At 42.1% G+C, this 27,356-nt stretch overlaps 1 protein-coding gene across 5 annotated transcripts in view; it reads right to left on the bottom strand.

Moving 5' to 3' along the window:
• The window catches only part of arap2 (ArfGAP with RhoGAP domain, ankyrin repeat and PH domain 2), a 102,334-nt gene that overhangs the window by 65,933 nt on the left and 9,045 nt on the right, over positions 1–27,356 (bottom strand). For all 5 annotated transcript variants that reach the window (XM_046381573.1, XM_046381571.1, XM_046381572.1 and 2 more), the window contains 5 exons: positions 25,425–25,787; positions 24,452–24,521; positions 17,420–17,540; positions 9,112–9,305; positions 1,151–1,257 (listed from right to left, as the gene is read on the bottom strand). In XM_046381573.1, the coding sequence (XP_046237529.1) occupies positions 1,151–1,257; positions 9,112–9,305; positions 17,420–17,540; positions 24,452–24,521; positions 25,425–25,787 (855 nt within the window). The remainder of the gene's footprint in view (positions 1–1,150; positions 1,258–9,111; positions 9,306–17,419; positions 17,541–24,451; positions 24,522–25,424; positions 25,788–27,356) is intronic.

Raw genomic sequence — 27,356 nt, 5'->3', positions numbered from 1 at the left:
TCATTAAACACTTGGTATAAAAATAAACAAGTACAGCATGACTTTCTGTCAGTAATGAGAATTTGATTTTCGCCACATGGGTCCATGTAGCTGTAAAGACGCAGGATGGCCACTGCCATCCTGCACAAAACGGACCGGAACCCACAGGACAGCATCAAATGAACCAAACTACACATGTGAAAGTGATCTTAGTGAAGATTCTACAAACTTCCAATCTCAACAAATAATTTATTCTAAACTGGTTCTAAATGATAAGCGAGAACTGCCATTTACTTGTTAATTTGTTCCTTGTTGCTCACTTGACCTTTTTTTTTAACAGCAATGTAACTGATGTTAACTGTGAGACAAATGATGGACTACATTTGCACATTTTACTGAAAGAGGGGGTGGGGGAGAGAGAACAGTTTTGTTATTTTAAAGCCTTGAAAACATTTTGTTTTGAATTAACCTTCTAACTCTCCAGGTACAAAGAAAAGCCTGGTTATATAGGCATGTAAAAAGGTCAGTCTGATGGACTACTAGAATCCTCTTTCAATATAAGTAATCTAAACTCTTATCACACTTATGATCGCACTATGAGACTCTTAGATTAACAACATGCTTGTCCTCGCCTTTTAGCTGTGAATATGGATGCTTTATGAGGTATGATTATCAAGATTAAAATATGCTGGAGCAAGAGGCTTAGCGTATGTGAAGGGCATTCCCTAAACTGTATGGTTAAAATGAGATGGTAATGCAGTGAGATTTGTTTGAGACAGGAATTTGAAAGTCTCAACACCGTGCTGACTCCTCCAGTAAGATTTTAAACAAATGTTGAGGTATGCTGCGGTGTTATCCAGGTGAATACATCGTTGAATACATCGTTCTGAGCGGTCTTTATTCAAGGAGCGCTTCCTTCACTTGACATTCATCTTTCAGATGATGGAAAAAGCAATACGAAACAGAGTATGTTAAGGTAGGAGCTGCGGGATCAAACAAGAGGAGTGCACCTTTTTCTCTCACACAAACACACCTAAAAAGACACACTGTACATCACACACATTTTGACACCAACAGTTTCTTATTGTGGGAGAAATGTGTAAGAAATTCAGATAAAGACACACGTATGCAAAATATCATATGCGTGCATATACACGAGATCGAGACATACCAGAAGTTCTTGAAGGGCGTGTTGATATCAAACCCCCTGCGGTCCGCATCTCTAATATTGGCAGCAGTCAGTTCCACTTCAGCAATAGCCAGACCAGCTTTATAGTCCTGGAAAAACACAATGAATAAGAATAAAAGTTGTTTTATTCTTCTTATCTAACTCTTGACAAGAAAGCAATTAAGCATGTTTCCCAAAATGTGAAACTACTCTTGGAAAAGATTCCAGTTAAAGTGGCCTGGGCATCTGATTAGGATGCCCACTGAACCTCTCCCTGTGGAGGTATTCCAGGCAACTGGAAGGAGACCCTGAGGTTGACCCAGAACTGGGAACACGTATTTAATTGGCCTGAGGACACCTTGGGAACCCCCTGGATGGGCTCTGGGAAGGATATGGAGAGAACACATTTCCTGCTACCACTGTAATCTGCAAGAGGCAGGAAATGGAAGAGTGGACACTATTCCTTGCTGTTAACCACTTTTAAAACTAATTTTAAAAGCCAAAAAAGTGTGCAGAAAAATAGTCAAAGTGAACTATTCAAATACCCTTCAAAGGGAGAAAATGTACTCCCAAAGGACCCTGAAAATGTTTGAATCCTTTACCAGACAACACCTCAAGGCTGTTTTGGCCAAATTAGAAATCCTCCCTCATAAGGATTGATCAACAGGTCATTTCCTTAGAGTTACAACTTCTTTTTCATATGAGGCTTGAATGTCATATGGTGGAACAAAAAAACTAACCAACACTACAGGGCCACTCTCAGCCTGAGCTGCTTGGCTTGCTAGCGCATGCTTTGTGGGGGGGTTTTGTCTTTGTTCTTAAGGGAACGGCACTGAACATAGTGTTCTTCTTCTGAGAATAGCTTGTGACAGACCAATAACACACCAAACAGTCACCGGTGAGTCTTCTCACCAGTGACGCACAAACCAAGTCTGTGTGAAATGTCCATGCGTGAGTGTTAAAGAGGGAAAGAAAGAGAGGCTATAGTGTGTGCCGTTGCATTGAATCTGTGTGTATACTTGTGTGAAACAGCAAAGCTCTTGCAAAAGGCAAAGGTGCATCTGGGGAATCCAAGCCAGCCCAAGCTTTCAGCCTCAATGTTTTCTGAGGCCCATTTCAGAAATAGGGGTTAGATGCAGAGGCACAGTTTTCATAAGCTCCACTATAACTCTGCATCACACCCTCCCTTCTCCACTTCACCCTCAACACTCACAGCAGTTTAGACCATTTTCTATAGCCTTGAGCTCAGAGCTGAGCCAGGAGAAACAGACAGGAAGACAAAAGAATTGCGCCTACACCCACACACAGAGGCACAACATCAAAACAGAGCAAAAAAATAATAAAAAAAAAACCACAGGCGTCCAAAATTACAATACAGAAAAATACATGCTTTACTCCATCACTAAGGCACACAGACAAAGCCAAAAAACGTGAGTCAAAAGATGGGGGAGAGAAAGACAGCAAGAAAACAAAGGACAGGGAAGGAGGGAGAAAGTATAAGTGAAAGAAGGTCTTGGTAATCCTTACAGAGAGTGGGTGAGATGAGTGAGGGGTCAGCTGAGCAGTTGACAGAAAGAGAGTGAGTGTGTAGAAAGAGCCAGAACAAAAACAGGACCGGCGCCAGAACAGCAAATTACAAAATACTGCCTTAGTGAGGAACGCTAAATACCGCCACGCTGTGCCAGCTATAAAGCATGTGTGTTTTCTGTGCCGTTCTTCACCAGCAAAACAATTTGCACTAATTACACCAAACAAAGAGAGGAAAATGAATCGACACCATCTTTGTTGATTAGACGCTTTTTGGGAATACATGGCCTAGTACAGCAAAGACGTGTGTGTGTGTCTGCATGTGTGTGTTTATGTATGTGGGGGAGAGCGATGTCATGTCTCTTGTAGAATTCTTCAACTAATTAGCTACAAACTTCATAGTGCAGCCAAATTTTGCAGATTGCAACACAAGGTGGAAGTCACTTATGTATTTGCATGCTGCAGAATTCCCAACCTGAGTCAGTGCTGTGTGGGTTGGTTCAATTGGGACTAATGTTGTCAAAATCTTCATTTGACCACCATTAGCCCCAATTAAACTACTCCAAACAAATTTAGACGACTGTGGTGGAAGACTCAAGGGATTATTCTCCATTTCGAACAGCTCTGCACAATGATATTGAGACAGAGCAAGTGGAATAGGAGCCCAGCGACAGGCTAGTGTGGAGATCAGATCCTGTGAAGCATTCTCTATAATTAAGACACTGTAAGGAGGATGACATAGGAGATAGACAGAGAAAGAAAAGAAGCAAGAGAGCGTGAGTGAAACAAGTGAATTTGCCATATGGCCAGGTCCTAATTGAGATAAAAGTTTCGATGTGAGGGCTCAGAGGCAGCAGAAACTTGCCCCTCTATCCTATCAATTATATCTGCACACAGTCATTGCTCTTTAAAGTCAGTATGTTCCAAGGTTTGAAGATGCGTGACGCGATAATGAGAGTGCGGGGATAACTCAACCTCATTCAAAGCTCATTCTCGCTAACCATTCAGTTCAGGCGTGGATCTAAAAGGCAGCATATAAATGGTTTATGTGTATTACTGTAAAACTGTCCTGTTTCACATTGGATTAAGTATGGAGGAGGAACAGTACTGTATGTGCACATACATGCCTGTGTGAATGTGCGTGATAGGGGAGTGTGTGTCTGTTCTGAGGGGGCAAAGCAGTCACCTATACCTAATGACCCTCATCCCTCTCAGGCAGCCAATTAGAGCGCTGGGTGTTAGCGGCCGTCCAGCCCTCGCCACTCGTTACCAACCCAATATGTGCCGTGGCCTCCTGCCCTCTCCAATTAATTCACCAAGGATGGAGGGAGGGAGGGATGGGGAGAGCAAGGAAAGGCATTAGAGGTAAAAATAACTCACCCAATTACAACAGCCGAGGGGTAGGTGGTAATAATGGCACTTAAAACTGGAGAGGGGGAAAGGCCCTGAGGCAAATTTTGGTTTGCATGTGTGATTTTAGGGTTTTTTTTTTTTTTTTGGTCCACACGCCATATGAGAATTTCGAAGAACTTCACAAACTCAAATCAAGAAAATGTACCATACTCCTGCTGCTAAAATAAATAAACTTAACCTGGTAAGCGATAAACCAGTGTGAATATTCAAGCCATGCCTGCAATTAGAATTTCTTTTCAAAGCTTTCCAACCTCTTATTGTGTGAGTCACTCATCCCGCAGTTCCGAGTGGCTCAAAAAGAGACCAGACAAGTGAATACAGCTTCTATTTCCATCTCCAACTCCATGTCCACTCAGGAGCTTAAGATGCTCTCAAAGCATGCGGGCAAAAATCGCCTCGCAGAGGTAGGTAAGAGAGAGCACACACTCAAAGGAGACAAAAAGTCTTTGGATTATTTTAAACATCAAACAGTGAGACAGGACAAACAAAAGAGACCAGAAACTCTGATACTAAACCTGAACAAAAAAGCAACTTTATATTCACTAATGTTCAACATCTCAGGTAAAAACTACATATTTATTCTGAAAGCCATGTATTTAAGAGAGAAGGGATTTTAAAACTGCAACCTGCATCCAGTATAAGTCAGTGAGTTGGTCTGTCAGTCATTTGTTCCAAAATATTTCATAAAGCTTTGCTCTGCATGTGGAAAAAAGCTATGAAGACTTTATGAGTCCGACTGCTGCTTCAGCGCGAGTTTAACCGAGTTGGTAAAATGAGGGTTGGCAAAATAAAAGATCCGGAGGTTGAGTTTCTAATCCCATGTGAGTCAATTTCATCAGTCAGTCTGGCTGGATCTGGCGTGAATCACATGCTTGATCACATAAAACTCCACAAATTCAATTTAATATTCAAAGATGTGCTAATCAATATTTTTTAGACATGCCAGCAACAGGACTCTAGGGGTGGCAGTGTCAATCCTCCAATCTGGTCCAGACTGAAATATCTCAAAAACTTTTGGATGGGTTGCCATGAAATTTTGACCTTCATACTCATCAGACATCCTACCAACTCCAATACTTCACTTAATGTCTAGTTTTTGAGCTAGCTAATTAACACTGTGGAGCATGTAGCAGAGACACATACTGTCCTCAGGAGTTGGAGTTGGAGATCAAAATAGAGCTAAAAGAAGAGAGAAGCGCAGTCACATTTATATATGAACAGGACACACCTCCAAATATCTTTTAGCTGCATCAGGTGCAAAAAAGGAACAAGACACATTACACTAGGGGCGTCTTGGTGAAACAAGATTCATTTTTGTGTCACAAATTCTACAAAACGGCCTTGCAGTCTTGGGATGATGTTAATTGTTACAACGAAGATATGGAGAGGAGCAAATGAGAAACAGATTTAATTAAAGCAGAGATTAATTAAATCCTCAGTCTTCCTGTTATTGTATACTCAGAGTACCTTTTCCACCACAGAAGGCTCTACTGTATGCGTATCTTTTGCTAAACAGGAATTAAAGGGAGAGAAAAAGGCTTTTCTTGTGTGTTTCAACCAAGATTTTACTTGCAAAACTGGGTTCAGCTATGCTAACAAGGAGCTAAATTACATAGAAGATGACAGTAAGAAATATGACTATCCAACGATCAGTCAATCCTTCAGCTAACCAGAGAGCACGTGTGATGTATGAGATGATAAGACGTGAAAACTAGTTACCATTTCTGTACCGATCTGCCTACAGTACGCAGCCCATGGCGAGGAGATTATTCTCTGCGTAAACGTGTGTGTGTGTGTGTGTGTGTGTGACACTCTTTGCACACCGTCTGACTTTCTCTACCTTGGTGTTTAAATGACCTTAAATACAGCTTCATCGCAAGGCTTACGGTCCGTGAGAAATGGGGTAGGGGTGTTGAAGGAGGAGCAGGGAGGATGATGTTTCCAATAGCTCGTTCATCATGTTAGATTAAATACTCCACTCCACTGAACTTGAACGGGGCAACGGTCTGCCTCTCTCCCTGCGCTCTCGTTCTCCATTACTCTCTCCTTTTTCTTAAAAACCACCAACGCTCGTTTCTCACTCATGCGACCTCTGCACCAGGCGTTCCCTCCATCCAATTCACTTCATTTTTCCACTTCTGTCTCTTTGTGTCTATCTCTTATTCCCTTGTCTTCCATTTGCCGCCTCCCTCCCTGTCTGCAAAATGCACTGCCGCTGCTTCTGCATTCATAACGGGGATTTAGCTTGTAAGCTGAAATAATACAATTAATTTGTTCTCTCTCTCTGATTCTCTCTTCCCCTCTCGTTCCTTCTGCTGTCTCAGATCAAGGAAGTGGAAATGTGCTGACATGGAGTGATACCCAAAAGAGAATTCTAACAAAGATGTTTGTTCACGCTAATGAAGAAAATAATGAAAGGCAAACAGCAAAACTAAGAGAGCGAGCGAAGCAAAATGAGAGCCAAGGAGGGGAAGGAAATGAGTTGAATGTGTGTAGCATTATCAAATATGCACACCAATACGTTCAAGGCACTTTAAGAAATAGTATCACTGCATATGAGGTATCTTTACATCTTAGATAGGATATCTTGCTGCCAGTCTCTGTACGTGAGCAGAGACTATAAGGGCTTAATTGGACTCACATCAAATGAAAAGACTCCAGAGAAACTATGACTAAAAGAAAACTTATCTCTTCTTTATTCTGCAGCTCAGAGGAGATGTGAGTTATCAAAAAGAGTTCTAACAGGCTGATAGGATCTCTTACAGTGTCTCTGGTATTAGTCTAACACTAAACAAATAGGCTACTTAACAGACTCTGCTGACTTTTTTTGGACCTTAATGGGCACGTATCAAAAACAGCCTCCAAAATTATCTCTGAAACAAATACAAATCCCTATTAGTGTTAGGATGCTAACACTAACACAGCAATACTCAGCTTATTTTACTCAAGCATTTAAAAGTTGAGCAGCCTACATAAACCTTACATCATACTGTGAGGAAACACAAGAAGATCAATATCACTCATGTTTTTACAGCATGGACGTATGGAGCTAAAGCCAGGAGGCAGTTAGCTTACTTAGCATAAAGACTTGCCAGCCCGGCTCTGTCCAGTGTTAAAAAAATACTGCTTCTACCACCTCCGAGGCTCCTAAATTAACATGCTGTCACTAATTTGGTTATTCTGCACACAATTAAAAATTTAAAAACGAAATCTGTGGTTGTTACGAGAATAAAAAGTTTGAAAGATATGAACATTTACAGGGCAGGATTCAGTGTTTTTGGAGCTTGACCAATATAGGGAATAAAAAAGTCTGGATATCTTGTCCTCTGCTGCTTCAGTTTGACCATGTGATTTCTCAAAAGATTTATGAAACTGCAAATCACTGGAGGAGCCCTTCATAGTTTATGAAAATCCACCCAAAGGTGCAAAAACAAGACAGGACATGAAAAGTATACCAGACAGTAAACATGACACTGAGCAGTTCCATGAATTATGAAGTACATATGAAGTCAGGGTAATGGGAATAAAGCCACATAAAGCTTAAAAGGCAGGTGCAGCACTCTTGATATTTGCTGGAAAAGAAGCTCAGGAATTCACAAGCAGAAAACAGCCAGAGTACTGAGGTTAAGACAGGACTAACCTTTTTTGGTGTGGAAACTCAAGTTTTACTTAGTGTTAGTTCTTAGCATCTAAACCACGGATTGTCACTGAAAAGATCAGAATAACTAGAATGTCTTGCTTGATAAAATAAGAAATCCATGATTAGTAGTCCAAAAGAGCTACTGTATAAACATTAATTTAAACCACTGGGTATATTTAAATAGATAGTATCTTTGTGAATAACTAATTAGTTTCCTGAATCAGTGGGTAAGTGCAGAGTTAACAGAAGTGAGAATAGGCTGACACTGTTAATATAGACATTGTCTTCCATAAATACACTGCAGAAGTTTCGTTCAAAAGATAGTAATGCAGAAGAAAAACACACTTTCTGAAAGCATTAACAAGAATTACATTACTGCATATATCAAAAAACCCTGTACGACCATATACATATATCTTGAAACTGTTGTCATTGTGCTTGTAATGAAAGAGCTGATGGTTTAACTGCAACATGCCTGTAATTAAAGGACTTATGCCTACAAATAAAGCACACACATCAAGCTCTCAGAATAAACAAGACAATTTGTGAGAGGCAGATTTGTGAGGGATTAACCAGCAGTGGCGTGCACAGGCATTCAAAATGAAAAAGAGGTGCTACCACAGCACAATTACTCACTATTAAGGGGTCGTGTTTGCCCTATAGGTCACAGCAGAGCAGTAATAATCTGACTAGAGGGGTGCGTAGGCCAGGGAAAGGTCAAATAGGTGAACCAAAGGGGCACTTCACACATTGGGCTACTTGGGCTGACCATCAAGGCATTTGGTGCTTAGTGTGTGGAATTAGGGCAACAAGGATGCACAAAGAAATTTCTGACTGAGCAAAGGGCGATTTAGCACCAAAAGCAAAAAGAGCCGCTTCTCGTGCTGCTGCCTGGCTGGCCTGCACACGGAAGGGAAGCAGGGAAGGAGCTGCGCCCCAAACCACCAACATCAACATTACAAAAAGATGAAGAGCCAAAAGATGGGTACTATATTATTACCTGTCCTGTAGATCCAAAGAGAGGCCTTGAGTAATATTTTACACACATTTTTAACGCTGGCTCCCAAGTTTTTAAATCCAGACATGGAAAGGAGCTGATTTTGACCAACACTGTCCCAATTACACCTGCTAATAAGGTTTAGTTACATCAGCTCTTTCCCTACATCCCACCAAAAATGGAGCACAATATATCTCAGTGAGCCCTGGAGTTTCTTCACATATATATTTACATTTGTGCATTACACATTCATGGCCAACTCTATACCTTTCATGAACATCTCCATCTCTGCCTTATCTGCTTCAAATAGGCTGTGATTATTATCTTCCATTTCAAACAGGAAACTGTCATCCTGCAGAGAGGAAGTCCCGGTGGTGTTGGAAGTACCTGTTCTGTTTTGCAGAGCCTGACTTTACTCCCCGCCAGGGACACCAGCACTCTGCCTTTGTAACCACGGAGCTCCAACAAGCCTCGCTTGTTTGTGGAGGAGGGGTGGGGGAGGCTGTCGGAGCGCATCTGGGAGCCGCAGGCGGGGGGGCGCGTGGCCGTCTGAAGAGTTTCCATCCACTCCTGGCGCTCCCCTGTGGACACGTGCACGAGTGAGAGACAGAAACACAGAGAAAGTGAGGTAGACGGTGAATGTGGACAGAAGTGTAAGTGTGTGAAAGAGAGTGAGAAGCAAGAGAGCGAAATAAAGAAAGGAAAAACAGAGACTGGAGCATCCTCAAGTCTTTGAAACACATTGCTAATTCATAATTTTTGCACCCTTCAACGAGTTACACTGGCTGTAAAACATCTGCTGCACACAGATATAGAAGATTCCAGACTAAAATTAAGGGTAAATGAAACACAAGGTGAGCTATGAGATACAGATAGCTGCTAGCCTGAGCTTTGCAAGCCTCGAGCAAGATGGGGCTGCAGTAATTTGAGTCAGACACACCACTTAATTAAAATATATCATTAAAAACACAGTCTCTATTGTGACGCAGACACTTTTGTGAATCTGCAAATGTCTCTCAACCTGGAAACAATGGAGCAAAGTGACAGAAAGGTGTGAATACATTTCACAGAGCATTTTATTTCAGCTGTACTATCACTCTGATCTGATGTGGTAAAAATGCAAAGATTTATATTCACTGATAATGCGAGGTAATTTTTCAAACTATTGTTGTTATCAACTGAAGCTAGTAAGCTTATTAAGGTAACTTTAGCACCATGAATTTGTGGGTAATGGGGAAATAACGTATTTTAACAGAGGGTTGACTACACAGTTAACAGCGCAGCAGTCTCCGGCCACATTCAGTATACGACCAGTCTTTCTATTTCTGTTCTACTTCATGTCCGATAAAGGTCCAACTAGACAGACACAGCCACAACGAAACAAAGTTTTTTTCTTGGTTACCAGGGTGGCGGAAGACGAGTTCTGAACCATCTTTTATTTCATTGGTTTCCTGAAAAAAGCGACAATGATGACCCCAGGTCCTTTCTGAAAAGTTCAGACATTTTTGAAATTAAGTACGTGGAGAGTGCCTTTTTCTGGTTGGCACTGGGAACAACAAAAACAAAAAAAGATGCTGGCACTTACAAAAAAGTGTCCCTGAGAGATTCTTGGCATGCAAGCAGTCAAACAGACATCCCAGAGATGGCCCACTTCAGACTTCACTGAGCTCAGAAGGCGTGGTTCTCAGACCCACATCCTATCTCTGTTTAGGGGGTGGGGGGCATGCGACAAGTACCACCGCAGATGTTCGGTGTCTTCAAAAATGGTTTGTCCTCGGAAAGGACACGAAATCTCTTACTTGTTGAAAATCACCTTGGATTACAGCACAGTTAAATGGTTCAAGTGTAGCGTATTGCATCATGTTCCAACCAGGGTTTACATTCAAACAACGTGAACTCAAAAGGCCTCTCAAAAATCTTCCTCTGCAACTTTTCAAAGGAACATAAAAGAAGACACGAAATTGGTGCTGTAAAGCCCATTCCCCTACCACCCAAGACATCATGCTATCAAAGCCAGCAATGCGGAAACACAAATACCAAAAGACCGTAAACACACAGACGCACATCACAGGTCCGAAGTAGCACCCACTATTGTAAGGTTTTAATACAAGACAGAAAAAGACCAAGAAAAGGAAATCAAAAAAACTATGTAAACTCATGGGAAGAACAAGATTCCTTGAAAAAAATGACATAAAACAAAGTTTTTGAAAAGTAAACATGCTTCAATTCAAACCTGTGCAGCTGTCAACGTGTCATCCAAACAATACTCTGACTGAAATGCACAAAGTGGCAAAGTGATGCTCTCAGAACAACAGTAAGCATCAGTGTGGTCAGACAGGGAATGCATTTTTGGACACACACTAATTTAAGCAAACAACAAGGACAGGATGGAGGATCTCATGAATTTACCCCAAATAGAGGACTTGATCCCTGTATTGCTGAAAGGTTCCTGTGTATTCTATTAAGATGTTCAGGGTACAGAGGAGAAGCCTTTACTTGGTGTAATCACTCCTCAGTTTTATTCTATTATCCATTAATGTGCTTATTACAGGCCAGTTCTTTGCCAAAAGAGGAAAGACCATCGTCACACAAATCATGTCGCCAAAATCAATTGTATTAGCTGTGTAGGCCAAGGGCGCAAATTATACTGTTGAAGCATGCGTATGTAAGAATTGAGGGAATAATTGTTTTTGTGATACTTTTATTGATCTCCACAATGAAAAAAAGCGTCTTTTCCACTGTCTTCCCAATGCTCATCTCAAGAACAAAAGGCCTGGAGCTGGTAGGGAATCAGTGTCCTGCTCAATGCACCTCAGAGTGATGCAGTAAAGGAGTCCAAGTACTGGACTGGTGAAAAAGGGATTCACTGGACATCTCATTAACTACATGACAAAGATGAATTTACACATAGTTAGCGCATAGTCTTTAACAGTTAATTTAAGTCATACCTTGGACTGTCTGAATAACTGGGAGTAAATGTGACTTCTGTCCCCCGGGGTTCCTGCAATATGCTCAGTTCCTTTTATGCTATCCAAGCCAGCATCAATAATGGCTGCCACTACTACACGATCCTAAAGAAGTAACCTGTATGTACATCAAGCTGGAAGAGAGGACTTTGGTAAATCAAACACTTCCAACAAGACAGAGTATAAAGGTGTGCTAAGATTAAGTGTCTGATTTCATATCATATCAGCTGTAGATGTATGAGATTGTGGTTAGTAGTTTTCTCTAAAACCATCTCTTGCAACAATATATTCCTGCAAATACATCAAGGGAAAAAAATATGACCCAACAGTATTATATATAACCAGAAACTTTGTGTTCAAGCTTCCAACCTTCAGAGCAAGTTTTGAAAAGATGGAAAGTTTGTTATGGAACCACTGACCTTAGCTGCAGGTGGTTACAGTAATCAATATCCAGGGTTTGGCAAATTATATTCACTCTAATAAAGCCTCGGGTGTTTCAATAAGTCAAATAGTGTCAAGTTTTTCTTGCACTTCTCTAGAGCTGCAATGATTAATGGATGAATTAATTAGTCAGTCAACAAAATATTTATGTGGTTAATCAATTGCATGCAAAAATTCCTAACATTTGAACTCATGAGTATTTGATGTTTTTCTTTGTCATATATGATAGTAACCTGAATATCTTTGGGTTTTTGAGTGTTCAGTCAAGCAAAACAAGGCTTTTGATAACTTCGCCGTGGACTATGGGATTTTTTTTGAGCTACAACGAATAATCAATGAATCCAGCAAATAATACATGCAGCATTTTTCCTACTGTCTCTGACCACAGGTGCTTGTTAACGGGTGGCTCATCACGCTGCTGTTAGTGTCGCTGTTGTCTCTATTTGGGTCGACAGCATTTTGGATCTAATTATATCCACACGTGTCTCTCTGTGAAAAACATTATAATTCATGAGTACCGTTGTGAATGTGCGTTTCCTGTATTATTTTACACTCCAAACTCCACTCTTTCATTCCATCCGTGAGTTTGTATCACCCTCAGACGCGTTCATCTTTGACCTTGCATGCATGCATATCCACCAAACATGTACACTTCTGAAGAAAGTTGCTCCTCTATGAGTATCCTACTCCTACACACACTAACCCCTCCTGAGCTCCCAAATACTGCATCCGCAACCGGTCCCAAACTCAGAATTGCCTCCCCCGCCCGCCCGCCCGCCACATTCTTATGAATTTACAAAGACATGGTATCAATAATGAATAGCCTACTCAATTATTGACTGCTCTTTACATCACTAGGCTTTACTGTTCTGTTCCCACCCTGCTTTCTGAGTTCCATTACCTGTCCTGCGCTCACTTATTTGCCTGTTCATTTATTCAGGGCCTTCCTCACTCCCTTCCACTCTCCTCTTCGCCCAAGCTGTCAATCTGAGCGCGGGAGGGAGGACTGGAGCGAGGAAGGAAGTGGGAGGCTTCGAGAAAGACTTGAGATACAGCGGCAGTGCCTATACGCCTGCATGTTAGCATATGTGCATCTGACTTGTGTGCCTGAATGCGTCTTGTACATGATATAAGTTTTTGTTTGTTTGCATGCACAGCGTAACACATGAACCTCCAGCATGCTTGCCAAAATTATTTTCACTCAGTGTGAAAACATGCCCTCACCTCCGCATGCATATAAGAAGAAAGCACAGCTACCGTCCTACAACAAAGCCCAAAAGCCTTGTCTAGTTCCATCGCTCGTTAAGGGATATATGTACAGCCATGTGTTTAAAAAGACTATTCTGCTTTGCATAGAGAGAGAGAGACGAGGAGAGCGGCAGATAATCCTCATTGAAAGTGGATGAGAAGAGAGCCAGGTCCACTCAACACTCAGCAGAGATCTTAGAAGCCACCCACGCAGTCTCCATCAACAGGAATAAAAAAGAAAAAAAAGAAAGAAAGAGAAAGGAAATATACACAAAGCAGAGGGATTGTGGTCACTTGCTTTGTTTCTCTCTCATTTCAATCCTCTCACCCCAACACACATGTACATGACTGGTATCTGCATGTGTCAGTTAATAAGAAACAGAAACTGCGGTGTTCCTGAAAATACTGTCATTTAGATTCATTGTCATAAAAAATAGTTTGCTAAACAGTTTGGATTATTTATCTTCCAACTGTTTAAATGTCCCAGGCTTCGGCCAGAATTCTCTACAAGTGACATTTATGGGAACAAAAATGTGCATATTTTGACTCTTCAAAAATCCAGCATTTTAGATAGAATCCATTAAAATTTAATTGTCACTTAACAAGGAAAAACTTCGCTGGCTAGACACAGTGGACGTGGCTCAGTTGTCTCATGGCTTTAACATGTATGCTCAACACTAACTCAGTAGCTAATGTTAATCAAACAAAACAAAAGCATCCTGTTGCTGGGCTGCATTTATTTTGTGTTCTGTGAAAGCTGTGGCTCATAATAATTATCATCCAATACAGCTCACTTCCACACAGTGTGCTGGCATCTTTCAAGCTACTTGGTTTTGGTTTTGGAGCCAACAACATTTGTGTTCTCATTCAGTGTGACCACTCCACAACCCCAGGCAGCTGTTTTTAGCACAAAGAAACCAACTTCTACCCAGCACATGGACTGAGAGACACATCAGACACAAAAACGTGTTGCTACTTTGTACCTGCAGAACATGAAACAAGGCAACTGATAGCTAACATGTTTAACATTAGCAGCTTCAGAAGCCAATAATATGTTAGGGTTGTGCTTACAGGTTATTGCACTGCCCCCATTTGGCCAAAAAATAAATTACTGCAGAAGAAAGGGTGGGGGAGAGGGAAAGACTAAAGCCAAATAATGCAAAATAAAATGCATAGTGCACTTTCCACTCTATGTATCCCAAGGTTCTATTTCTGACATCATTCTCTCTCTGGTCTTTTCCCAATCGTTTTGTAGTTCTTTCTTATTCTCTACATCTCTTTACCTCTTCACCTGTCATCTCAAACAAAACCATCATGTGTTTGGAGCAGGCTTGTGGAAAGGCAATTGCCAAAGCATCAGAATACAAATCATCAACATTTCTTTACAACATAAATCCCATCTTTTCCCTTGAAGCGTATTTGTCTGCATCCCCTCTGCACCTATCCTTCTTGTCCTGACCGTTTTCCATCACTCTCCTCCCTGTCACTTCCTGCCAAACTCTCCTTTTCCCCTCACGCTTTCCTCTCCCCCATCGCTGCCATGACTCTCTCCATCATTCCCTCCCTCACTCCATTTTCTTCCCTCCTTTTCTCCCCCTGCCTGCCTTACTTCCTCCTTCCATCTCTCCTCTCTTGAGCTGACAGTACCTGAGGGAAGAGGCCACCTGTGGACCAAGTGGAGAATCAGCCGACAGCTGTGTGCACACTCTCTCCGGTGGCCTTCAATTATTCACTCACTTCTCCCTCCTCCTTTTCCCTCTCTCCATCTTCACTCTGCCCTTTTCATCTCTCCCTGTCGTCACCGCCTTTACCTCTCTGCTGCTTTTCACACCGAGATTGCGAGTCTCCCTCTCTCCATCGCATCCCCTCGTTTAAGTCCTTCCTTTCCCTTGTTTCGATCCCCTTCCTCTAATAATCCCTGCTGGATGCCTTGAACAATCTCACCAACTACTCTGACCATCACTCCACCATCTTCTCCCCCCTTCCGCCCCCAGTGCATCAGTCCAGCAGCTTCTTCCCTCTACTTCACTAACCAACTCCTTCTTTCCCCCTGTCTCCTCGTGTCGCTCTCTTTCTCATGTGTTTCCCCCAAGATTGATGACTCTCTGCCACAAGGCGAGTGGGCCTGTTTAAAGATGCATGAGGTGATGAGGCCATGTTTTATCCTCCTCCTCTCTTTCTTTTCTTTCTCCCTCTCCGTCTCTCCTCCCAACTCCTTCTCTGGTGGCAGAAGCAACCTCTGTGAGAGGCTTCCCACCGATCCCAGGCGGTCAGATGCCACTCCCAAATCAGACAGTCGTCTCCCCTCCCAGCTCTTGTCAGGACGGCTGAGCGTGACGTATGACGATCAGCTTAGCAGACAGTGTGATAAATGACGCAACTGAGGACCCGCAAAAAAAGCTGGCAGTCATCAATACAATGATGCACGCGCTTGGTCGCGCTTGTGCTTAGCGTGGTGGAAACAAATGAACAAAAGTTTGAAGGGCAAGTATTTAAATGTTCTGTTGCTCTTTTTTTTTTTTTATACAAACAAATGCAAATGTTTGCTAAGATCACAACAATTGGGACTGACCAACACACATAGCAGTACAAAGTAGCATAAAATGTAACTTTACAAGTACCTCAAATTTGTACTTAGGTACATTACTCAAATAGGTGTACTTACATTCCTTCACAGCAAGAACTGTATATTCATGTATTAATATATATACTATGGCAGCTTTGGGGCAGCAGAAAAAAAGCTGAACACTGACATAGACCTTTAAAAGTTTTCTGATAAATTTCTACCTGAGCATTGAACAGCTCAACAGAGATGCTCAGTACCAATGACGAGTAGGTCAAATAATGATCAGTCTTTTCCAGGCTCGGCAGATGTCAATAATATGTCAATAACTTCCATTGAGGTTTCAATGATCTGTTCGTTAATGCCTGTGTAGGTCTAACATGTTCTCAAATATTCACACAGCACCACGCAACAAGAGGAAGCTTCTCAACACCATAACTAAGAACACTGTTTCACCGATCTCGCTCATTCACGAGAATCAAAGGGCAGCCAGCATCTGACCCCAGAACGGACCCTCGATTAGTGAATGAGCAGTTTGACCTGAGCTGCCTAATAGACTGCCATCAAGAAGGCAGGAGGTAAGAAGCGGAAAGTGTCTCTTTCCCCTCTCATTAAAGCCGACACAGACAAAGCTTCCAGCTGAAAGACGATAAGAAGAGACGAGTCTTACTTCGTTTTGTCTGACAGAAGGATGAAGAAAGGAAGAAGGAATGAGACTATTAAAGGACAGTTCCAGGGAGATTTGAGAATATGTTTTTTTTTTTTTTTTACACAGTCTGCCCCTTTACACTGACTTAACAACACAGGTTCAGACAGACATGAAGTCATTACTGCCACCAAGATCTCCCTAAGCACCACTGTATCCTGCTAGCCTACTCAGTGACAAAGTTAAATAACAGGCCTAATGACTCTTTATTATTTACACAATGTGTGTTGGAAACAAGAATTTGCTTATCATACTAAACAAACAAGCTGTAACGTGTTTTTACTAGCTGTATTTATTATGGTGCTGGCTTTAAAGGCAGGCTAGCTGTTTCCTTGTTTTTAGTCTCAATGCTAAGCAAAGCTAACTGGTTGCTGCCAGTACCTTTATATTTACCAAAGAGACAAAAGAGTGGTACCAATGCTCTCATCGCTCTGGAAATAAAAGCAATTAATGCAAATTAATCTTGCAAAAACGATTTTGAGTGATGCAGAACCTACAATCACACTGAGAGCAGTAAGAAAAACTGTACAAGAAGAAAGAGGAACAAAAAGAGAGAAAGAGGTGAGACAGAAGATCATCACAGAGGCATTTAGAGAAGGTGAGGTAGGTATTAGACTACAAAGAGACAAACAGAGAGAAAAGGGAGGAGGAGAAGACAAAAACAAGGCCAGACAATCAGACGGTCAGAGAGACAGAGGTCGAATGACAGGCAGAAAGCACAGAATGAGCAGCTGATAGATGACTGCAAAATGAAGAATGCACTTGTTGTACCTTCTCTTTCCGCCCGGAATATGAAGGTCCGTAAGGAGGTGACGACCTCAAACTTGTTGTCACCCAGTCCTCGCACCTGTCTGATAGCGCTGGCCAGGACCATACCTTTGGAGTACATCTCCTAAACACAGAGAGACGCATAAGCAGACAGATAAGAGCACCGCTAAAACACCCAGTAAATTAACAGTATCAACACAAGCAGCTCCATGCATGCTAATAATGTTATTGAATTGTTGCGTACTCCTATTATCTGTGTCTGTAGAGCCACAATTACTGTTTTCCAGCACATTGTTTGCATCAATAGATGTGTAACTCCAAGTTGGATTACCACCGGCTAGGATCTCACTCAATTTGAAACGCCACTGACAGACATTCTCATCAAACTCGAGCCATAACCCATCAATACAGCGTCAAATTTATTTGCAGAAAATAGCTTCCCTGTTCCCTTTCGAGCAGTAACTTTGATGAATGGCACGGAGTTCTTGGACAAGAAGCATTTCAATCAAAAAGCTGCTGCCAGGATACAAACTCATTCTATACGTTTTCATATCAGCTGTTAAGGAAACAAGGACAAATTTGCATTGACGTGAACTTTGACATCAAAACAAATAACTCAAATGATAGACTTGAAATACGTGGACCAGTAAATTTAAAATGGAGGTGCAGGAAATGGCCTGAAAATTGAATTATGTTGTATTAAAGAAGCCGAAACACAAGAATAACACAGAGTGCTGTCAGCTGAGTGTTAGGAAGCAGAAAAACCAACTTCTCACACATTTAAAAACAGTCAGGCATGCTGTACTGGGGATTTGGGTATAACACATGAAGTGCTCGCTGGGTAAAGTGGGATTGGGCTGTGAGTGTATTGTTTCATTATCCTCATGTTTTCCCCCAGCAGCACTAGTGGAGGCATCTAAATAAGGAGGATGATGCACTGGAGGCTTCATGACCCTCTTTACAGTTTCCCTTGACAATGGCAATTAAAGTACTGGGTCATTGTCAATATGAAAAGGAGACAGAAGGGGCAAAATAAATAAATAAATAAAAAATCAGGCTTCAATATTATCACTTCTAAAGAAGCAAGGACAGAATGATACCACCACAGAATCAGTATTCAAACCGAGATGTGGTAAGCATAACAGGCAGAAATGCCCTTAACGTAGTTGGAAAAAGGCTAAGAACACCTCAGACTGTAGTAACGTTCTTGCAACAGACTGAACCGGAGGACAGGACATTATGCTTCTGTGGCGACGTGAAAATCACTGGGTTATGAAAAAGGAGGGGGAAAAAAGGGGGTCGTTGCAGACACTGCATTATTCATGTCGATAATGTCATTATCATTGCAAAGTATGAAAAAAAAAAAAAAAAAACAGACACATCTCTTTTTTCTCTCGCTCTTCAACGGGCTTGACCTGAATTTTGATTCTCTGCAGTCCTGTGAACAATAGCTCGTGGTGATTGCCACGCACGATTACTGTACGTTCCCTTAACTGAACTGCACACCGCCGCCATGTCCTGCGAAGACACCCGAGTGTGAAGGAAGCAATGGAAGGATGAATAGTGGAAGAAAAGCAAGTGAACTTATGACTCCGTTTCGCAATTCTTAATTAAGCCAAGTGACCTTGCCATCCTCAAAAAGCCTATTTCTAGAGACCAGGCAGCCAAAAATATACCAGGCGGCACAGTCAGTTAGGGAGAGCGGGGGCAGAGAAAGGGATGGATGGATGGAAGGAGCATGAATTTCTACAAAAAAAAAAGTGAGAGAGGGAGGGAGAGACAGAGACAGAGAAAGAAATTAGGCTTGTATGAAAGGCCAAGGAGAGTGACTGAGAGAAAGAAAGAGCACGGAGGGGTACAAAAGAGAAAAGATAAAGACAGAAGAGGCAATGTGGAATACCGTAATCAAGAAGAGAAAGAGATGCAGCTCGAGAAGAGGAAGAGGGGTGAAAAAGGAGGCATGTGGGAAAGATAGACATCATGCAGAAATGAAGATGCCTTGGAGGGTCAGGGAGGGGTCCTTCTCATATTAAAGCAGGATGTTAACAATGGCAAGAAGTGGTTCAACCTAATTACAGACAGCCTGCCTCCTGCATTCCTTTCCCCAGGAGTTTCATACCAATATCTGACTCTTTCTCTCTCTAAATTTAGACAGAAGTTAAAAGGAAGGTGAGGAGAGGAGAAACTAGGTATGTGTGTGTGTGTGTGTGTGTGTGTGTGTGTGTAGGAATTAGCTTGGTGGCTGTATGCTGATAATTATACCACCAGTATGGGTTAACAGTAATTAATTGTTTTCATTCTATTTTTGGGGTCATGAAGGAGAGAGTTGTTTAATTGCAAGTTGTGCATCTGTAAATACTCTGACAGCAGAGTCAGCGGAGAGATGATGAAAAGAAGAAGAGGTCAGCGTTAAGACGGTGGATTCAGACACAACGCCACGCAGTGCAGCCGCCCACTCAACTGCACGCATATAATGTTTACAGACTAATCTCAGGAGGAAGGACTGCCAAGGATGCAATGAGGCCTAACTATCTCTCTTTTTCCAATAACAGACACACCTGACTCACCTCCCTCTGCCAAACATCTCCTCCACGCTCATTTCCCCTCACTCTTCACCTCCCTCCCTTTACTCTAGCCACTCCCATTATCGCTGCCTGTCATTCTACCCTCCCAACCCGTGTCAACCTATGTCATTTTGCAGGGCGGCTTCGCTTCTTTATTTTCCTTTGTGGAACTGCCCATCCTGTGTGGATAACTATGTGTCTTTTCTTTTCGAAAACAACCCGGTAAACTTCAGGAAACAATTAAGGCAGAGCAATGGAACTAAAGCCCACAATAATGGAGGCGCCATGTGGAGAAAGAAGGGAGGAGGGTAAAGAGGGTGGAAGGAGTTTTACCACCAGCATGGAGTTCTGGTTCTCCAAAGGAGTGGATTTCTAATGGAGGCACGAGGACACCAACTGGTTGCAGCAGAAACTGCACCTTGGAGAAAATGCCCGAGGATAGCAATGCATCTCTGCTCAGTGCTTCACTCAGTCAGGTGCCTTAAGGATTTTAAAGATGTCGTTACAGGCAGGTTTAAGTCGGATCACAGGCACTTATAAAGCTGGTCAGCTGCAAAACTTTCAGATCTCTGAATGCTGATCATTAAAATGACAGACCTTCTACAGAATGTCAATGCAAAGTCAGCCTGGTACTGAATTATTTAGCTCTTTACACTGTATTTTTGGAGAATGTTTCACTACCAATTAAATTATGCTCAACTATGACTGCTTTCTGAGTGTCTTTTACATTAGCCCATTAGTCTACATAAACTTCTTGTTTAAACATGAGGGAAATTTGCCATTAGGAACATCCTTAGCACTGATGTGAATTCAAATTCAAAATAAATTCTGAGATGTTTCTCTGTATGATTAGGAGTTGTTGCATACATCAAAATATGACCAGGCTGAAATGTATAAGATCATGAAAAGCTTAAGATAAACTGATATCTGGTTCTGGTGATTAAAATAAAATCATGCATACATACGAGAACAAAAAACAGAAACACTTGAGGTGTTACTGTAAGCGTCAGCTCAGGCATCTTGGGAAGACACAAGAGGGAGTGAGCAGAGGAGCTTACAGGCTTGTCAAGGGAGAGCTTTGCAGTGGCAGGCAGACAGACAGACACAGAGACAATCAGGCAGACTGACACACTCAAAGACTGATCCCCGATCCTAAAACCTCATCTCCCCTTTGGCCTTCTATTCAGACTCACCAACCCCTCCTCCATCCTCTCATCCCTTCATCCCTCCCAGCCACCCTCCTCAGTTCCTTCCCTCAGTACCCTGAAGCCAGGCTTTGGACTGTTTTGACAAACACACACACACATACACACGGAGAGAGTGAGAGAGAGAGAGAGAGAGAGAGACAGAGAGAGAGAGAGAGAGAGAGAGAGAGAGAGAGAGAGAGACAGAGAGACAGTGAGAGAGAGAGAGAGAGAGAGAGAGAGAGAGAGAGAGAGAGAGAGAGATGCACAAGACACTATATCAGGACCCTGAGGAGTACACCTCAGGACCAAAGCGTTCTCCCAAGTCAATCCCGGTGTTGACGAAATCAGGCGAAAGGGGGTGATTGATAAGACGGATTTGGATACAATGCAGCAGAGAGGGAGAAGTGAGACCGAGAAGCTCACTACTCTCCCACGCCACCTCCACTACCCAGATGATGACATCACCGCGGCCAGAGACCTTCAAGCTGCGACTGTGATTAAGTGCGATTAGTTCTGTCTGGGGCTGACAGATCCCACAGGATTTCAAACTACAAAAGAGTTTTTGGGCTGTTGAAAGTTCAAGAAAGAGAACAAGCATGGGAATGTTTCAGTTTGTGTGTGGGTAGTAAAGATTAAACAATACGATAAAACTGATGAAAAGTTAACTAATATTTTCGGTAATGTAAGCTACAGGACATACCAGAGCAAGTAAGGCTATTGCAACAAAATCGCTCTGTTCAGTCAATAGAGCAAGGCTGCATTTTATTGCTAATGAAGTCACAGTTTTTAGGAGAAAGGATCTTTCTATTCATTTACCAAACCTCACTTTAATGTATTCAAAACTCTAGATTTATGACCAAATATAGGCAAAACTGACATTTTTCATCATTCTCAGTTGTGTGTACAAGTTAACAGCGCTAAACAGGGTGAACATCAGCAAGTTAGCATTGTCACTTTGGACGTGCTACAGCTGCACCGTGACATTAGGCTTTAATTTTAAATCTGTACATACGTAACTCAGTATGTGGACATGATATTATACACCAACAATGAGAGGATGTTGAAGCAGGTTTTGGCACCTGTGAGACAGAAGACAAATCATATTCAGTGAAAGAGCAATGAGAAACTCATCAGCTCTTTAGGTTGAATATTATGGCTACTCTCTCCAGTCCGGGAGTAATTCTAGAATCAACAGTCCTGGTCTGAGATCGGCTGCATAGGTTTTGCATCACTACGTCAACGTGACAACAATTTCCAATGAAAAGTGAGCAGTACAGCAATGTGCAGTCTGCACCAGTTATCGACAAACTCTCTACTGTGAGGGAAAGCAAGGCATGAAGTCATAGTTCAATATCTGACATAAAACAATGCTGAGAGACTTCCTGTGTGTCCACGCAATCTTCTCCTACCCTCTCGCTCACCCTGCGGAGGTGGCACACAGGGTGGTACAGGCCTCAGCTGGCCACACAAAGCAGGGATAACAGAGAGATTGTATTTGACCTCTCTGCACACCCAAAATATGATGAAGCCCTCTGCTTTCTCAGAGGAGAAAGTCACATCGGCAGGATGACTTTAAAAAGTCTAAACAACAATTCTTGTTCCCTCACACACACACACACACACACTCACACAAGGATAAAGGCAAACTTTCATCTTTCCAAAAACTGTCGTAAGCCGACAGTGACACAGAGTATAAAGTGCTGACTCGCTGGCCTCCCTGCCGATTCCGACTCCGCCGGCGACGGAGCGTGTCCTGATAAATAAAGCAACAAATGCAATGAAAAGAGAAAACAACAGGAAAGAGAGGGAGACAGAGGTAGCAAGAGAGCAAGGGGGGATATAATTAGTAAGTGATTAATGAGCTGACATCAGACAAGTCCCACATCATTGATTGGGATGTTGTGCAATGCTGCTGCAGCGAAAACGAGCAGGCCCTGGGAAGGGGCACTGAGGTCACCACTCACTCTCTCTCACACACTCACACACACACACACAGAAATGTGTTTGTTCTTAGTCCAAGAAACGTCCAGTGGTCATTAGCAAGAACATGATGGTAAAGCACATTAAGTCAGATAGGTTATGGCCGCTGAAGACACACTTGAGAACACAGATTTCATGCATTATGGGTCTCTTTATAAAGGAAATACTAGAGTTTGTGCAAGTTCCAGTACCACAAATACAATTGATTTATATTTCACATTTATAAAAACTATAGTCTAAAGCTGGAAAAGTTTTCAGTTAGGAAATCAAAGTGTGGGCAGATCTTACCAACTTTTGTCAGTTTGACTCTTTACTTGATGCTCTTGACGTGCTGCTGTTCAGACTTTGCAAATCAATCTGCACTAAAACTAAGTTTTCATGCAATAATGTAAGTTATTATTCAAGTCATTATTAGTTAATAATGATGTACTGAGTAGTAGGCACATTTGACTACATTAAAATTAAGATGACATTAGACATTTTGGACATCAAGAAATGTGTTTTACAGTATCAACTTAGATTGTAAAGCTCTAACTCCGTGACAGGGTTGTAGAATCACAGGTATGCTAAATGAGAACGATTTTAAACATTTCCCAGCCCTGTTTATCTCAAAACAATATGTAATGTTGCAGGCTTTATATGTACTGCATCGAGTTACATCATGCAAATTAGCTGCAAAAATGCATAGAAAAAGTTTGTGACATGAAAACAAAAGTGTCCAGACTAAACAGGTGGTGGTTAAACTGCTGTCTTGCCTCCATCTTTGCCTGCCAGTTTCTGCTTTTCCAACCCCTGCACTCTCCCCAGCACTACCCTAACCCTTTCTCCCGCTCTGTCCTTCCCTCTCTCTGATGATAAGGCAGGCAGTGCTAAGCGAAATTTCAAACTCAACTGTCAGACAGAAGGAGAATGAAGAGAGGTACGAGGTCGAAAGAAATGCTGAGGGAGGCAAAAAGAGAGGAGAGTCTTTCTCTTTCCTTCTTTCTTTCTCTGGGAACTGGTCAGATGCCAACATCAATGTACTTTACTGTATGGCTGGGCAGGCACAGAGAGTGCTGGCCTCTCATGCATGGTGTAATGTCGCTCTGTCCTTGCCCCCATTTTTTACCCTGCCAAGCTAATGATGATGACAATGAGAAAGATCGGAGAAGGAGGAGGAAGAGAAAGGGAAGGGAACACTTCGAACTTGGCTCAGCTGCTCATGGCATAGATTTCTGCAACAGAAGAATGAAGCCGCCCTCGCCAGTGAGCATGTGGAGGATGTGGGTGTGTCAGGAGGAGGGAAGGGATGTGTGGACTCTTACCTTGTCATTGTTGTAGTAGGCCAGACTTTCGCCATCAAATCTCACCCACCTCCTCTGAAAAACACAATTCCTGCAAAGAAGAGGGGCTAATTTAATCCATCTGGCTCATTCAACCACACTAAGCCAGTTTTGAGTGAAATAAGCCACAGAAAAAAAAAAAAACATCAAGACAGAAAGCCAGTTAACTAAATCTGCCCTGATCAGGTAATCAGATTTCATCAAGAGTGCCACTGATTCATTTTTATCAAGAGCTGTATCAACAGCTGTCAATTAGCATAATCAAAACAAATGGCCACTTCCAGTCTGAATATTCAACAGTCCAAGGGCAGCTTGCCAAACCTACATGCAGCAGGTGGAGAAGGGGAAAATTAAAAAAAAGAAAAAGATGTTCAAAGATTGATAGCTCTGGTTATGAGCAACAGTGACGCATGTGGCCCCAAGAAATTCTGGGAAAGAAAATATAGCTTTGCCAGAAAAAGCCAGTCTAACGCCAACACACTGCACATCTCAATACTGCAAAGTTATATCCCATTGCCTCTCCTTTACTTTCAGTGGTGCTATGCATTATGGATACATCTGCTTCAGGCTTCTGTATCTAAATACCATCATTACAAGTTTTAAAAGTCATCAAAGATAGAAGACAGGGAAGCAGAAAAAAATTTAAATAGTCTACAGAAACAGGAAGCAGTGGTTAACTGACTGTGCTGACTTTCTTTGCAACTTGACGGAAATGGCATGAGGCACATTAAGGGCTGATGGCCTGAAAGGTCTTGAAAAAGAATGAGAACATGCAATGATCTTAATATTAAATTAATATCCCTAATGTCCCTCTTAAATGTGGTGCTGCAGTAAAACCGGCATTCATGAGGATTTCATGTAAATACATGTATAATTGCATCAGATGGAGAAGAACTTCTAATGTATGATAATGTCTTTAATCACAGTTACCTTCTTCGGCAGTGCTATAACCTACCCTTGAGGCGACAGTTTGTCCAGCCAACCAGCTTTGAGCACCTGATGTTTGGGGGCTCCATAGAAGCAAGCGTATGGAGAAATATCTGGCAGTGTATTTCTGGTTGCAGCCCCCAGAGCATCTGCAGGCTCTGTGTAGAGGTCACACTCAACCATGTCTAAAGACCCATCCTTAAGGCCAGAAGCAGCTGGTCCAAAAGCAAGACTTTCAGGGGTCGCAGCAAAGCTTCGCTCCAAACCAGTTTGCGACAAAACGTTGGCACACTCATCCACTGTTGAGTATTTGTCTTCGTCGGAGTCTGGGATAGCTGGAGCAGGAGGAGACCCTCCTCCCTTGGACACTTTCTGTTTAGGCATCTTTTTTCTATAAGAGCATGGATAAAGTTAAATGAACTGTTCGATATTTGGGAAAATACACTTCACTGTTTTCTTAAGAAAAGAGAAACAATGACAAATAAAAATTCTGACTGTGCACTGGTAGCCACAATTTGAGTATCAGCACCTTTTAAGCTCACTAACAAGTAGTATCTTGTTTGTTTTATTCATACACATAAAGTTTTGTTTTGTGGTTCACATGCTGGAATTATTTATTGGTGAACAGAAACAGGAAGTCAGTGCACCAAAACAGTCCTGTTAAAACCACAAGTGACATTTTTCTATTTCTGTTCAGGCACGGATTAAAAGAGAAATATATGAAACTTTACTTATTCAAATTTACAGGCAGTGGTGGATGCATTTCTTTTTAGTTAGTTCTGTAGTTTCACAGTGTTTCTGGCATTTATACTAATGTAAGCTGACTGCCATCCGTCTCTTTCTTGATACAGCAGGTCAAAACCAGACACTGGAGACTGTGATTCTGTTGTCATGATGTACAGCCAAAAGGCTCTTCATAGAACGCAATAAAGCAACATTCAGATGAAGGCTGACATCACTCTCACTGGACGCTAGTTACAGCACGCACTTGGCCTTAAATCCAAACCAGGTTACGTTTATAATTCTGTTAGTGTATGATTTTAACAAGCAAGATACTGTGTGTAAATTAGCGAGCTTTAAAGGTGTTGGCAGATGTATTTTTAACTCTGGACAGAGTCAAACTAGTTGTTTCACCCTGCCTGCGGTCTTTATGCTGAGATAAACTAATGGCCGTGATTAGCGTATGGACATAAAAGTGGTATTGATCACATCTAGCTCTGGGGCATGAAAGTGAATAAGCGTGTGTCCCAGAATGTCAAACTGTTTCTTTCAGAGGGCCTGCTGTCACATATCTGAGACAGCAAATGTGTAATTGCTGCCCAAAAACTCCTGTTCTTTAACATTTATGATTTTCAATGCACCCTATGAACTGCGTCTATATTGTGGTCATTTCTTTTTAAGGCAGGAATGCTGACTATTCAGCACATCAGACCAAACTGAAAACATGCATAGAGAAAACTGTCCATGGGGCTGGTTGGGCTGGTCCCCTTATCTTAACGCTTCAGCAGTTTGGACAATGCTGTACTTCCAGATTCATGGCAACAGTTTGTGGAAGGTCCTTTTCTATTCCTGCACCCCAGTGCACAAAGCAACGTCTATGAGGACATGGTTAGATGGTTGGAAGAACTTGACTGGCCCACACAGAGCCCTGACCTCAACCCCATCCAACACCTTTGGGATGAACTGGAACGGAGATTGTGAGCCAGGACTTTTGATCCAACATCAGTGTCTGACCTCAGAAATCCTCTACTGCATGAATGGGCAAAAATTCCCACCCCAAAATCCTGTGGAAAGCCCTCCCAGAAGAGTGGAAGCTGCTATAGCTGCAAAGCTTTCTGTGTATTTAGAATGCAATGTAATTAAAGTTCCTATTGGTGCAATGGTCATGTGTTCCAATACTTCTGTCCATACTGTGTAACTATGAGACCGGAGAATTTAAGAAAGCATGCAGGCTTTAACA

The sequence above is a fragment of the Scatophagus argus genome, chromosome 23 (genome assembly GCF_020382885.2).
Source record: "Scatophagus argus isolate fScaArg1 chromosome 23, fScaArg1.pri, whole genome shotgun sequence".
NCBI lineage: Eukaryota > Metazoa > Chordata > Actinopteri > Scatophagidae > Scatophagus > Scatophagus argus.
The sequence above is the reverse complement of the archived record's forward strand: the minus strand, read 5'-3'. Positions and strand labels throughout refer to the sequence as shown.